This window comes from Gymnoscopelus microlampas (genome assembly GCF_963454915.1).
Source record: "Gymnoscopelus microlampas genome assembly, chromosome: 21".
Lineage (NCBI taxonomy): Eukaryota > Metazoa > Chordata > Actinopteri > Myctophiformes > Myctophidae > Gymnoscopelus > Gymnoscopelus microlampas.
The window spans coordinates 17,523,853-17,538,852 of NC_139958.1; the positions used below are offsets into that span (position 1 = coordinate 17,523,853).

A 15,000-nucleotide genomic window follows, 5' to 3' on the forward strand; every position below is an offset into this window, starting at 1 on the left:
TCTATTGGATTGGATCTCTTCTTCTCTCTTCTCTTCTTCTATTGGATCTCTTCTCCACTAGTCCCTCACCAACATGATAGTCTAGTTTTTATTTGTTGACGAAATTGTCAATATATTTAGTCTTAGTTTTAGTCATCATAGCTTAGTTTTTATTCAGTTTTTATTTCGTCTTCGTCAGTGAAAAAAAGTAGTCGACAATTGTTTTTGTTTTTTTGTCATAGTTTTAGTCGACGAAATCAGCACCGGCTTGTACATACAAATACAATAGGTCTGTGAGAATGAGAGATCAACCAGGTGCTCAAATAGAGTTAAAAACGTAGATCGGTGCACAGTGCTTCTAGGATCAACGGGAACCATGACTTGAAAAAGCTTCGAGCACTCAAATATGAACGGAGGAGAGGGCGTAAAATCAATGTTCTTTAATCATGTCTATTACAAAAGCAGGCCATACTTGCCCTGATAAAGACCTGCTCAGGTCGAAACATGTTGGCTTTTAAACTTTGTAATAGACATGATCAAAGTACATTGATTCTACGCCCTCTCCTCCGTTCATTTTTGAGTGCTCGGATCTTTTCTTCTTTTTCAAAATAGGGCTGTGTTTAAACTTTTTCTCATTTTGCTGGGGTCCCCTTGGAACTGCCTCAAGGACCCTTGGGGGGGGTCTACAGAGCCCTTTTTTTTAGAACCACTGCAGTAGATGGCGTGTCTACTGTCCACTTCAACAAATGAGTTCCAGAACACAATCCACTTCTGTGTGTTCTTTGCTTGATTGTTCTTTTGTTATTTCTGACAGGCAAAGCAGGGCAGAGGTTATGTTTTCGCTTATGTGGCTCTCAGAAGGTGGGGGGGATGGACTTTCGGTGGACTATACCTCTTATTTTACACTTTGGCTACTCAAAAATAGCAGATATACAAGCTCATAGCGTGGCACCGAGTGCCGCGCTATGAGCTTGTAATTGTGCTATTTTTGAAAAATCTTGAAAAACATTTGTAACTGTCAAATCTAAACAAATTTTTTTCAAAATTTTGCGTTTTTTGGGCTGATTTTGTTAGTTTTTTTTTCGTGTTTTGGTTACTTTACTTTGGTTTTAGGGTTAGGGTCAGGTTATTTAATTCTTATTTTTGCCTTTTACCGATTTATTATAAAAAAAAAGTATTTGTTTTGTTTTGTTTTTTTAAGTGGGGGGTATGAAATCACGGAGTGAGGGTGTCACGTCGTACGCACAGTGAATGGGCGTGACGCCCCTGGTTTCAACCTTGTTGAGCTGGAACACTATCAGAAAAAAACATTACATTCCCTCACTGGCAGTGACTAATGTGAAAGGACAGAGGGTGTCATTCAACTTAAAAGTGCTGCTCCACCCACAATCAAGTTTTTGAAGCATATCTATCAATCTATGAAAAATCCTGGTGGTTTTTGGCACTCTGCTTTTCCCTAAAGCATTAATATGGATTTTTACTGTCAAACGTAACCTGTGCCAATTCAGATTCATTCAAGGTCAGTTGAGAGTATGGGTGCAGCAAAATTGTACACGCAATCTGTGATTGTCTCATTGTTACAACCTATACAAGCTCACAGCGTGTCACTGTGTGCTGCAAGCTTGTACATTACACTGCTATTTTTGGAAAAAGAAAAATGTTAGAGTGTGAGAACTACTGATTTAGAAGGCATTTGGCAAATAGCAGATATACAAGCCCATAGCGTGGCACAGAGTTTTGACCAAAATTACTTCTTCAATCACAGGCAGGATACACAGGAAAATTATCACAGGTTCAACTTTAAGTGAATGACAAGAACAGGCTACTGTACATAAACTGGCTGGCAGAACAGGCTAGCTTATAGAAACATGCTGGCATGAACTGATTGACCTCATCAGACAACCTCACAAACAGTGGCCAGGGCTTTTAAGAACACACAGGCTAACCAGACACAGGTGAACATGATGGGCAATTAACTCATGACTGGCCTTCAGCTAACAGGACACAGGAGAACAAGATTAACACACCTTGAGGGGAATGACAGAGAGGTGAAACCAGAGAGCCAAGACAGGCGATAGCTACAAGGAAAACAGGAAACACAAGAGAGCGTCACTACAAAATAAAAAAAACACAGCTGTAAAGTAAAACCTTATAAACCAGCAAAACTACGGTAATACAATGTTGCTGCTACACCAGAATATTGCGTGCAGTACTTAACATCAGCAAGAGTGCACATGTTACCAACAAGACCCTGTATGAGGGAATACCAAGGGTGAGCGAGAAAATAGCAGCCAGGAGAATGAGACTAGCAAGACACTGCCGTATATTAGTGTCATGGTTTACAGTGTAGTTATCTTGTAGTCATGCATTGAAGCTAAACCAAAACCCACTCCAGCAGTGCACTATTCATTTGTTCTGTCTGTGTCCCCAAAGGCATTTTGTTGGCATTCGAGAGGCAGAAGATGTTGTACTTCATCACTGTCCCCACAAACACTGTGTTGCTGGGCAGCTGTGCTGAGATAGATCAGAATGCGATTTGGATCGTCTCCTAATACTAAGAGATTTTTGATTGTTCAGTCAATCAAAACTGTCTTTGGTGCCAAACTTAAGTTATGGTATGATGTACTCTCAATAGGAAAGGCAACTGGGTGCGTAAGTGTGTGCGTAAGTGTGTGTGTGTGTGTGTGTGTGTGTGTGTGTGTGTGTGTGTGTGTGTGTGTGTGTGTGTGTGTGCGCGCGCATTCGTGCATGTGTTTTGGATTTACATATGGTGTAGGGAGTTGGAAGCCGTTTTCTTTTTGAAGTATATAGCACATACAGTACTTCGTTTAGCACTTCAGTTGATCGTACACTTACCATATTGCAGTGGTGGAAAGTAACTACATGTACTCAAGTACTGTACTTAATTACAATTTTGAGGTACTTTCACTTTACTGGAGTATTTCCAAATGGTCATACTTTTACTTCTACTCCACTTCATCTCAGAGGTAAATATTGTACTTTTACTGCACTACAATTATTTGAAAACTTTAGTTACTAGTTACTTTGTAGATTTTGATTATTATTACAAAACATACATTAACCACTTCAGCCCTATTTAAACTTTGGCTATTTGAAAATAGCCGATCTACAAGCTCACAATGCGTAGTGATGCGACACATTGTGAACTATATCGTTCACCATTATATATTTTTTATAGTCGGTGTGAACTCTTTTTAAAACTACATTTTTATATTTATAGTTATAGTTACAGTGCTCAGTTAGAATGGCCCTCAACTCAGTGTACAAATTGGGTACACTCTCAGAGTTACAGCCCGATAAGGTCCATTGGAACAGTGTTGATTTTGTCAACTAAAACTATGATGAAAAATGTTCGTCGACTACCTTTTTTCACTGACAAAACAAAATAAAAAGAAATAAAAACTAAGATACGATGACTAAAACTAGAGTAAATATATTGACAATTTCGTCAACAAATAAAAACAAGACTAAAATGTTAGTGAGGGATCTATGTTCCCCCACTAAGGTTAGGGTTAGGCAGTAGAACTAAAGTGGCGGGTGTTGCACTCTGAAAATAGCGCTGCAACGCGTTGTGAGCTTGTAGATCTGCTACTTTCAGCATGCAACCAAGTGTAAAACCAGACATTACGACGCCATCAAGGCACCGCCACAATACATTTTAGTCGACTAAACTAGACTTAGTTGACTAAAACTAGACTTAGTTGACTAAAACTAGACAAAAACTAAAACATTTCAGTTGACTAAAATATGACTAAAACTAAATGGAATTTTATTCAAAAGACTATGACTAAAACTAAATCAAAATGTACTGTCAAAATCAACACTGATTTGGAACCCCCCTATAGGAATCGTTAAAGGGAACCGTTAGGGAATCGGACCGTTCAGATGGAATCGTTAAGGAACCAGAATCGTTAACACACACGCGCACACAGACCCTCTTATAGACGGACAGTGCTTCCACAATTTGCAATTTAGGCAATTAGCAGACACTCTTTAATCCAGAGCAAGTTACAGTAAGCAAGGTAAACACAAGGTAATACATCAAATGCATAGAGATAGTAATCCAGGATCATAGGTAAACCAAGAACCTATCATTAGTCTAAACCAGGGGTCATCAACAGTTTACAGTTTAGGCATTTAGCAGACGCTCTTAATCCAGAGCGACTTACAGTAAGCGACTTACAGTAAGCAAGAACACAAAAGTTCAACAGGGGGTCCGGGACCCCTGGGGGGTCCTCAAAGTAACTACCAAATCTTTGTGTGGTAGGGACTTTTTTTTGTTTACACTAACCCTATGATCCGTATTCTGAGGGGAACATTAGCCGAAAATAGAAGATCTACAAGCACACAACCCCTCGCGCTGCGAGGCGTTGTGAGCTTGTAGATCTGCTATTCTCGGCAAAAAGGTTTGACGTAGAGGGAATAAAGAGCAGACTATAAGTACAAAGCCAACAGTCAAGTTGACAAAGTATTGAAGGTTTAAGTGGTTAAATGTCTGAAAACACACGTTTTAACATGAATACAATATGTAGTGGGGGTCCCTGCTTCATCTCTCTCTCAGCTAGGGGGTCCTTGGCCTGAAAAACATTGAAGACCGCTGGTCTAAACAGTATAATATATATAATGTATAAATAATATGTACATTGAAACTATACAAACTATAAGATGCCAGGTCCTATTGATGCTTCCATGGCTTTGACTGTACATTGGCATGTACTTATATGTGTGTGTTTTGCTGTAGTAACATTGGCATATATATGTGTGTGTGTGTGTGTGTGTGTGTGTGTGTGTGTGTGTGTGTGTGTGTGTGTGTGTGTGTGTGTGTGTGTGTGTGTGTGTGTGTTTGTTTTCAGTATGAGTTCAAGGCCAAGAACATTAAGAAAAAGAAGGTCAGCATCGTGGTATCTGTGGATGGCGTCAAGGTGATACAGAGAAAAAAACTAAAGGTAAGACAGAGATACTACCATTGTTATATCAGCTGTTAAATGTGCATACATTTAATGATAGATAAGATGAAGGTTATCTAAAGGGAAAATCCATTTAACAATATTTATTTGATCATGGAAGACATCAAACCAAGACGATTCAGTAGTACAGTATAATATTATGAACTATTAAACCACTTTCAACCTGGCACCCCTATTTTGGGCATATGTGGAAATTCAAAGATTCAAAATTTGAAATGTTCAAAAATAGCAGATCTTAGACTTCAGCTATTCGGCGTTTAACAAAGTATAGAATAGACTTTATTTTCCATTCCAGGGTCAGCATTTAAAAATGACAGAATATACAGACCAGACAGAAAAAACATACATCCTACAATCCTACATACATGTATATCCTACCATACTCTTTAAAAGGAAAATAGAATAAATAAGTACTTCATAGTCTAACTAAAAAACGTGCAAATAATAGTGCAATTCATCTGTCATGATTCAGTTCATCTGTCATATTGGCTACCGTCCCTAAAGCCATGGAGACTTATCACCCCATGGAGACTTGAATTCATGGATATTTTTTTGTTTTTGTCGTATTCTTAAGCCAATAATTTGAAGACCAGCAGACCGGTAGGCAGCGGTTCCGGTAGGAGACACAATAGGAGACTGTTTGTGTCTCCTACCGGAACCGCTGCCGGTCATCAAATGATTGGCTTAGGAATGCGACAAAAACAAAAGAATATCCATGTATTCAAGTCTCCATGGGGTGACTAATCGATAGAAAAAAAGTCATTTTGGAGGTGAACTATCCCTTGAATGTCCTTGGTTACTAATCGCACAGTGGCAGGAAAAAAAACTGTTAAACAAGCGTGTTGTGTGGGTGGAGATGCTCTCTGGCCTGTGGTGTCTCAGGTCGTGTCCCGAGTCCCTCCACACGAACAGAGGGTGAGCAGGTTGATGTAGATCCTTAAGGATGCTCTGTGCTGTAAATACTCTATAGGCAGGGCTTAAGTCCTTAAAACAGTGGAGGATATTCACACCTGAGTGTTGATTGCACTGTGTGCAAAAGGCATTATAAATGAGATCAAAGATTCAACTTTGTATTTCATGGAAAGAGTTAATGGTGATGCAGATGAAATTGTCCATTACTAAAGGTACACTGTAGAACACTGTGTGTTTTGGATGTTTTGAGTGATGTTCTCTGCTGTACATCCACAGAGGAAAGAATGGACCTGGGATGAAAGCAAGATGCTGATCATGCACGACCCCGTCTACAGGTTAGTCTCAGCCTCGAACTGACCTACAAACAATATCTATAAATATGACATCAATTATAATCTAACTATGATATTTAATGTGTCAAAGTGGCAATCCAAAAGTTATTTTAATGACAAATGTTATTGTAACCAATGTATATGGTAGAGTATGTTAATACAATATAACTAGTACATCTGCAGTGGTTGGAGGTGTTCTCTCTTCTATTGAGACATTTAAACCCTGGTGTGGGGTATAGGCCACCTACTGGTTGACAAGTGGTACTGCCTGAAACTCAAAGCACAATATCTCCCCTGCCCAAAGAACGTGTTCTGGTCTAAAGTGTGTTTCTCGCGTGGGTTTGACCTGGTATAAGGACATACGGCTTTAAATCTCATCACACTAATAGTCCCTTTTTTTCAAAACATGAAGCTAAAAAAGAACCCCACTTCCATTGTGATGTAGAGCTTATTTCGGTTGCTTGTTCTTTTTAGCAGAAACAACACACAGCAGGCATTACAATGCACGGCTCCCTGTGGAAATAATCTGTGCCAGCTGCAGCCGCTGTGGAACGGCCCGACCGGGCTTAGAGCGGTTTAATGCTGGGCATATATATGAATGGGCTGTGCTGGTGGTTGCATGCTTTTAGTAGCACTCTGAAGGCCTTCCCATGTGCTTAAACATGCAGGACGAAAGTGCATGAATGCATGTGCCAAGAGCAATTAGAGTCATCAGGCATCCTGATGAATTATCCATGTTTTTTGCACGCAGTCGGCAGACTATAATGTGTACTGTACACTAGGGTACAGTTACAGTATATACTATAATGTGTACTGTACAGTAGGTACTAGGGTAGAGTTACAGCGCATATGGCTTTTGAGACACCACTCTGTAACGACCGTGACGTGTCTCTGCTGAATAGGATGTGCTGTCGCAAAAGAAAAGAAAATCACATCATGTGAAAAGGTACAGTCGACAACATGAACTAAAACAATACATGAAGATGAACAGTAACACAAGAAGGTTGACAAAGTGAAACAAATGAAACAAAGGCTACCTACCGTACAATAATAATGACGAGATAAAAGAAAGGAAGTTGAGAAAATATGATAATTGTCTTTAGCAGCCAGTTGGGCACAAAACGTTAAGCCTATTTTTCATTTATATTCTGTCGTACGATGGCATCCCGCACCGATCTACAAGCTCACAATGTGTTGTGCCTCGCCGCATTGTGAGCTTGTACATCTGCAATTTTCAGCGCAGGAGACCATGGTACGACATGGTATGAAGCAGGTTTTATCTTCCTTTCAAGGCTGAGGGAAAATACACAGAGGGGCTGAGAAGATTACACAGTTCCTAAATAAACATAATGGCTCCCAGAATTCCCTTGCACCCATTGCATTTTGTCGCTCTGCTCCAATAACTCTTCTAACTATGCTGTAGAGTTCTACTCTGTCCTTAAGTCCATGGGTCTTCAACAGGGGGTCCGGGACCCATAAGGGGTCCCCACAGTTACTACAGGGGGGGGGCTGCGAAATGTTTGTGGCTTGATTATTCCCTATTCTGGGGGGAGCATTTGCAGAAAATAGCAGATCTACAAGGCACAAGATTGGCTATTTTCGGCAAAGAGGCTTGGTGTACAGACTCAGTAGACCAAGTACAGATCCAAGGGTCAAGTTTACTATTGAGGATTGAATATGTCTGAAATATACCGTAATCACTGATGATAGTGCTGTCAAACAAGTATGTGTAGCTATCTATGAAATCTATGAAAATGTTTAATCTGCAACACAATTGTATACAATATGTAGTGGGGGTACCTGTTTCATCTCTCTGTCAGCCAAGGGGCCCTTGACCTGAAAAAAACATTGAAGACTGCCCTGCCCTAGTCTTTCTCTTTTGTCTTCCGTCTCTGACATGCTCCCATGAACAATTATAGGAAAAAGGGGAAAAAAGTAGATAATTAAACTGCTCACATGACATTTCAGGAGGAATGTTTTGAATGATACATATACATTGCTGTATTTGTATCTCCATCTCCTCCTCCTTAGTGGTAATCTCTTTGAACTATACTATAGTATATCAGTGGACTTCAGTCTTTCTTATGGTGGCTCTCTGCTCTATTATTGTACTCTGTCACCCCCACTCTATGTCATGTCTTTCCGCTTAATGTTTATTTAAAAAAAAAAACGCTAAAAAAAAAACATTAAATAAAAATAAAGTAAAATAGAGAAATAAATGAAAAAATGAAAAAAATGAAGCTGTTTTTGATCTTAAATAATAATAACTAGAAAAAGTGCTCCTCGGAGCACAACTCTCCGCTGTTGGGAATGTTGGGAATGTTCTATCTGTATAAGTGTCCTATCCGTCCTGTCTGTATAAGTGTCCTATCCCTCCTGTCTGTATAAGTGTCCTATCCGTCCTGTCTATGTAAGTGTCCTATCCGTCCTGTCTGTGTAAGTGTCCTATCCGTCCTGTCTGTGTAAGTGTCCTATCCAATTGTTACAGTATCCGCCATTTCTCAACCATTTCGTGATTGTTCCTGTCTTACCTCACTCTTACCAGACTTGTGTTGGGAATGTTGGGAATGTTCTAATTCTTATGTTCTAACTGTCCTATCCATCCTGTCTGTATAAGTGTCCGATCCGTCCTGTCTTTATAAGTGTCCTATCCGTCTGTATAAGTGTCCTATCCGTCCTGTCTATGTAAGTGTCCTATCCCTCCTGTCTGTGTAAGTGTCCTATCCCTCCTGTCTGTATAAGTGTCCTATCCGTCCTGTCTGTATACTGTAAGTGTCCTATCCGTCCTGTCTGTATACTGTAAGTGTCCTATCCGTCCTGTCTGTGTAAGTGTCATATCCCTCCTGTCTATGTAAGTGTCCTATCCGTCCTGTCTGTGTAAGTGTTCTATCCGTCCTGTCTGTATAAGTGTCCTATCCGTCCTGTCTGTATAAGTGTCCTATCCGTCCTGTCTGTATAAGTGTCCTATCCGTCCTGTCTGTGTACTGTAAGTGTCCTATCCGTCTGTGTAAGTGTCATATCCCTCCTGTCTATATAAGTGTCCTATCTGTCCTATCTGCCAATTATGTATCAGCCATGCAGCCATTTCGTGATGGTTCCTGTCTTACCTCACTTTGACAGTGGCAGAGACACTGTCAAAGTGATGCCATGTATTTATACAGTATTTCACCGTATTGTCACGCGTCACGTGAGGCTTGACCAATCGGTGTGTCATATTTAGAAAGTGAAAACAATACTCTCCTGCGGAGAGTAATAATAATAATAATAATAATAATAATAATAATAATTATTATAATAATACATTAATAAATAATAATAATACATTAATAAATAATAATAAATAAAAAGTTCCAAATGGACCCTTTCACATCTGTAACTCTGAGCACGTACAAAGAGTCAGAGTCATGGTGGACCTTGAAATAAAAAGGTTTGAGAAGTTTGAGAACCACTAATTGTATAGCAGACGTGAAGTCAACATAGCAGCTCTGACAGTGTGATAAAAAAGTTTAAGCCCTATTTTATACTTTAAAAAGTTTTTTGATGTTGTCTGCTACCCCTGTATAAATAAATTGGTCCTGTCCTGTCCTGTCCTGTCCTGTCCTGTCCTGTCCTGTCCTGTCCTGTCCTGTCCTGTCCTGTCCTGTCCTGTCCTGTCCTAGTTTGTCCTGTCCTAGTTTGTCTTAGTTTGTCCTGTCCTGTCCTGTCCTGTCTTAGCCTGTCCTGTCCTGTCCTGTCCTGTCCTGTCCTGTCCTGTCCTGTCCTGTCCTGTCCTGTCCTGTCCTGTCCTGTCCTGTCCTGTCCTGTCCTGTCCTGTCCTGTCCTGTCCTGTCCTGTCCTGTCTTAGTTTGTCCTGTCCTGCCTTTGTTTGTCCTGTCCTGTCTTATCTTTTCTTAGTTTGTCTTAGTTTGTCCTGTCCTGTCCTGTCCTGTCCTGTCCTGTCCTGTCCTGTCCTGTCCTGTCCTGTCCTGTCCTGTCCTGTCCGGTCCGGTCCTGTCCGGTCCTGCCTAGTCTTAGTTTGTCCTGTCCTGTCTTGTCTTAGTTTTTCCTGTCCTGTCCTGTCCTGTCTTAGTTTTTCCTGTTCTGTCTTGTCTTAGTTTGTCCTGTCCTGTCCTGTCCTGTCCTGTCCTGTCCTGTCCTGTCCTGTCCTGTCCTGTCCTGTCCTGTCCTGTCCTGTCCTGTCCTGTCTTGTGTTAGTTTGTCTTGTCTTGTCTTGTCCTGCCTTGTGTTAGTTTGTCTTGTCCTGCTATCCTGCTAAACATGTGCAGGGTTGCAGAGAATTTAAGGTTAAATGTGAACGCTAGGGGCTGGCATTGTATGTACTGTAACTACTGTATGATGAATACAATGTTTTTAGACCTTCTACAATCTATTTTAACCCTTGTGTTTACTTCATGTGCACTTGTCTTCATCTAGCCTGTCCTGTCCTGTCCTGTCCTGTCCTGTCCTGTCCTGTCCTGTCCTGTCCTGTTATTGTCCTATATTGCCATTTCTTTCTACTGTCCTGTCCTGTATTGTATTATTCTGTATTGTATTATGGTGTATTGTATAATGCCTTATTGTATAATCCCATCCCCTGCCGGACAGGACAGGTATCTGGCCTCTGTCTGCACCCATATATATAGACTGTCTGACATCATAGTAGTGACATCAATACTGTACATGTCTGACATCATAGACTGGCCTACCTTGTGATTATTCGATTGACAAGCTACACAACCAATAGCATTCATTCCCCACCCCACTCTGGTCTCAACCAATAGCATTCATTTCCGAGTGCATAGGATATGACGCGATATAGAAAAATAGGCTTCATTTACGGTCTGTAGAGTTTATATGGGCGTAACTTTGTCCATCCTTTTTACTGTCTATGCTGCATTGCTGCCCCCCAGGAATCATAACGGATACTACTGCTCTAGTTGTCATAATTGAGAAACCTTTCAAATCTTCATGCTTGTCATCACATTTATTTGTATTTATTTTTTCAGGATTTTCTATGTGTCACATGACTCCCAGGACTTAAAGATCTTCAGCTACATTGCCAGAGACAGCTCCAATAACTCCTTCAGGTGTAATGTCTTCAAATCCAAGAAGAAGGTAGGTTTGTGCCCACTATGACGACAAATGTTCATTGACTACCTCTTTTCACTGGCGAAAACTAAGTAAAAACAAAAAATAAAAACTAAGCTATGATGACTAAAACTAAGACTAAATACATTAACAATTTCGTCATCAAATAAAAACTAGACTAAAATGTTAGCGAGGGACTATAGTGGAGAAGAGATCCAGTAGAACTAAGACATGTAATTTTATGATTGGTTGCACTCGGGTGTTGCACTCTGAAAATGCCAGATCTACAGTCACAATTTAAGACATTTTTAATACCATTACTGCATCAAAAGTAATCAACAAACTAAACTATAAAAACATTTTTTTTTACCTAAGACAGAGGCAAAAAAAAAAAAAGAGTAAAATATGATTATTTTGGGGGCCTGAAAAGCTGTGAGGATAATTAGATACAATGAAAGATTGGACATTATCTCTTGGTAAAACTGGTGTTTTCTCTCTGACGTAAAAGCCAGCCTCTCAGTGTTTGCCTCAGAGGCTGGCTTTTGTCCGTGGGACTGTAATGAGTGTCCCACCGTGGTGGATAGGATTACAGTCTAGCGATCAGCTTTTGAAGTTTGTTCTCAGTTGAGTTGAGTACCCCCCCACCCTGCTACAGAACTCCCCCGCACACTCACAACTGCAGACTCATTCCCCATTTAGCGGGACACCATGAAGACTCACCTCTTCAGACTCAGTGGTGGAAAAAGTACCCGTAAATGTTTTACTTAAGTAGAAAGTATCAATATTGACCTTTTTGTGTCAAGGAACGCAAATTGATATATATTTGGCCCATCTAAGACATTTTGTACCAGGGACCCCCAGAAAAGACCCCCAGCATGGCACAAAGTGAGCTTGCATATCTGTCCATATAGCCCGGCCCTGCCAAATGCCTGAATTGTAAAATTGTACAACTGTTTCAGACCCAGGCCATGCGTATCGTACGGACCATAGGACAGGCGTTTGAGGTGTGTCACAAACTCAGCCTTCAGCATGCGGAGCAGGAGGCGGACGGAGAGAGTGACAAGTCCACGGAGGAGCCCACCGGTGAGGGTGAGAAACACACACAGTTACTGTAAACACACTTATTGTACACCCAAATGAAACAAAGGCTACCTACTGTACAATAATAATGAGGAGATAAAAGAAAGGAAGTTGAGAAAATATGATAGTTGTCTTTAGCAGCCAGTTGGGCAAAGAACGTTAAGCCTATGCTTCATTTATATTCTGTCGTACGATGGCATCCCGCACCGATCTACAAGCTCACAATGTGTTGTGCCTCGCCGCATTGTGAGCTTGTACATCTGCAATTTTCAGTTTTTATTTGATGACGAAATTGCAGTCATCAATTTTTTTTTGCAGTCATCAATTTTTTTTGCCTCTGTCTTAGGTAAAAAAAAATGTTTTTATAGTTTAGTTTGTTGATTACTTTTGATGCAGTAATGGTATTAAAAATGTCTTAAATTGTGACTGTAGATCTGGCATTTTCAGAGTGCAACACCCGAGTGCAACCAATCATAAAATTACATGTCTTAGTTCTACTGGATCTCTTCTCCACTATAGTCCCTCGCTAACATTTTAGTCTAGTTTTTATTTGATGACGAAATTGTTAATGTATTTAGTCTTAGTTTTAGTCATCATAGCTTAGTTTTTATTTTTTGGGTATGTGTTTGTACACAAACACATACCAACAACATGCTAATTGTATAGTCTCATGGTTATGCATTTACATATAGGGGCGGCAGTGGCTCAGGGCTAGAGTGGCCCGGTAGAGTGAACTGGAAAACCGCAAGGTTCCCAGTTCGCTCCCCTAGAGTTAGTGTCGAAGTGTCCTTGAGCAAGACGCTGAACCCCTAATTGCTCCCGATGAGCAGGTTGGTGCCTTGCATGGTTTCCTCCGCCATCGGTGTATGAATGTGTGTGTGAATGGGTTAATGGCACAATCAATGTAAAGCGCTTCGGATAGAAGCGCTATATAAATGCACCATTTACCATTTACATAAGTACATGTACTCAATTATATAATAATAGGATAAAATATATAATATGTATTTTATACTTTGGCTATTCAGATAGCAGATCTACAAGCTCATAGCACGCTATGAGCTTGTAGATCTGCTATTTTTGCAGAATCCCTGGCACAAAATATTTTTGCGACGAGGGGTCCGCAGCCACATACATATCATTTTGGGGGTCCTTGACATGAAAAAGTCAAGAGAAAGCACTGTTCTACATAGTGATGTGTGGGTGTGTTTTCTCTCGCCAGGCGGTAAAGAGACAGGAGCAGACCAAGGGGAAGGTGAAGGAGTTGTGAGGAGAGCAGGAGGAGGAGGAGGAGGAGGAGGTGAACTCCCAGCAGGCCTCCCTACATCTCTGTGTGAGCAGCAAGTCAACCACATCCTCAACAGTCTGGCTCAACTCAGTGTGGTCAAACCAGGTCAAACCATCATGGTAGGACAGGACGCGCATACATACATACATACACACACTGTACACTGCACACACGCACACACAAACATAGGGCTATCACGATTATGAAGTTTTACTTGACGATTAATTGTCATACAAATAATTACGAGTAACGATTTAATTGTGTGGCTTTTAGGCCTTGTAAACAAAAGTTGCACGGGGCAGATATGACAAAGAATAACAATAATAATATCTGGAATTTATATTGCGCTTTTATAAGTACTCAAAGACGCTTTGTGTGTGGGGTGGGGGCAAGGACAAACAAAGAGAACATATTTATAGGGAAAACGTAAAAGCTATAAAACACAAAAAATAACGAGTTGAAATCAAAGTCAACTCGGAAAGGTGATTCTGAACAGGTGGGTTTTCAGGGGGTTTTTGAAGGTAGGAAACTATACTTGTGGGGACATATTGGACCCTCATAAGTATAGTAATACAAGTACACACACGCACGCACGCACGCACGCACGCACGCACGCACGCACGCACGCACGCACACACACACACACACACACACACACACACACACACACACACACACACACACACACACACACACACACACACACAATAATGGTACAGTCGGCTACTGCTGCTGGCAATGATCAGAACAGAGCAGAACAGAGCAGGAGGAGATGAGTATTCCTGGTGGCTGTGAAAGGAGGCCACCTAATCCCAAAACCTAGAATGTGTTCACTTTGATTTTGGAGGAAAGCCACCATAATCCCATTAACGGGTTCACCAACATCTGCTGCATGGAGATAAGCAAGGAGAGGGAGAGTGGATAAGAGAGAGAGAGAGCGAGAGAGAGAGAGAGAGAGAGAGAGAGGGAGAGGGAGAGAGGGAGAGGGAGAGAGCATGGCACATCGGAGGGGAGGAGAGATTTAAAGAGAAGGGTGATAGCATGAGAGAGATGGAGGAGAGAGTGCGGGGGGAGAAGAGATGGAATGTGGAAAAAGAAGGAGGAAGCAAAAGCAAGGTACCATATTATGAGGAGGAAGTGGACGTTTTGCAGTTTGCTTTCCCGTCCAGGTTCAAAAAAACGACAGAAGGGTAAAAACATGGCAGGCTGACCTTGTACTGATGTAAGCAACAGAGCTGCAGCTAACACCAGGTACGATGGATGTGTTAGATTTTGGTGTGCCAATGTGTGCAAGCATTATTTATTCATTTTATTAGCTGCTGCATGCCATGTTTTTACCCTTCCGTATAGGCTT

At 41.0% G+C, this 15,000-nt stretch overlaps 1 protein-coding gene across 2 annotated transcripts in view; it reads left to right on the forward strand.

Moving 5' to 3' along the window:
• The window catches only part of LOC311037084 (carboxyl-terminal PDZ ligand of neuronal nitric oxide synthase protein), a 63,468-nt gene that overhangs the window by 25,275 nt on the left and 23,193 nt on the right, over positions 1-15,000 (forward strand). The window contains exons 3-7 of one of the 2 annotated variants that reach the window (XM_084046159.1): positions 4,854-4,946; positions 6,156-6,214; positions 11,197-11,305; positions 12,238-12,361; positions 13,581-13,765. In XM_084046159.1, coding sequence (XP_083902285.1) covers positions 4,854-4,946; positions 6,156-6,214; positions 11,197-11,305; positions 12,238-12,361; positions 13,581-13,765 — 570 coding nt within the window. Of the gene's footprint in view, positions 1-4,853; positions 4,947-6,155; positions 6,215-11,196; positions 11,306-12,237; positions 12,368-13,580; positions 13,766-15,000 lie in introns of both variants that reach the window. The other variant, XM_084046158.1, reaches the window with a different exon arrangement.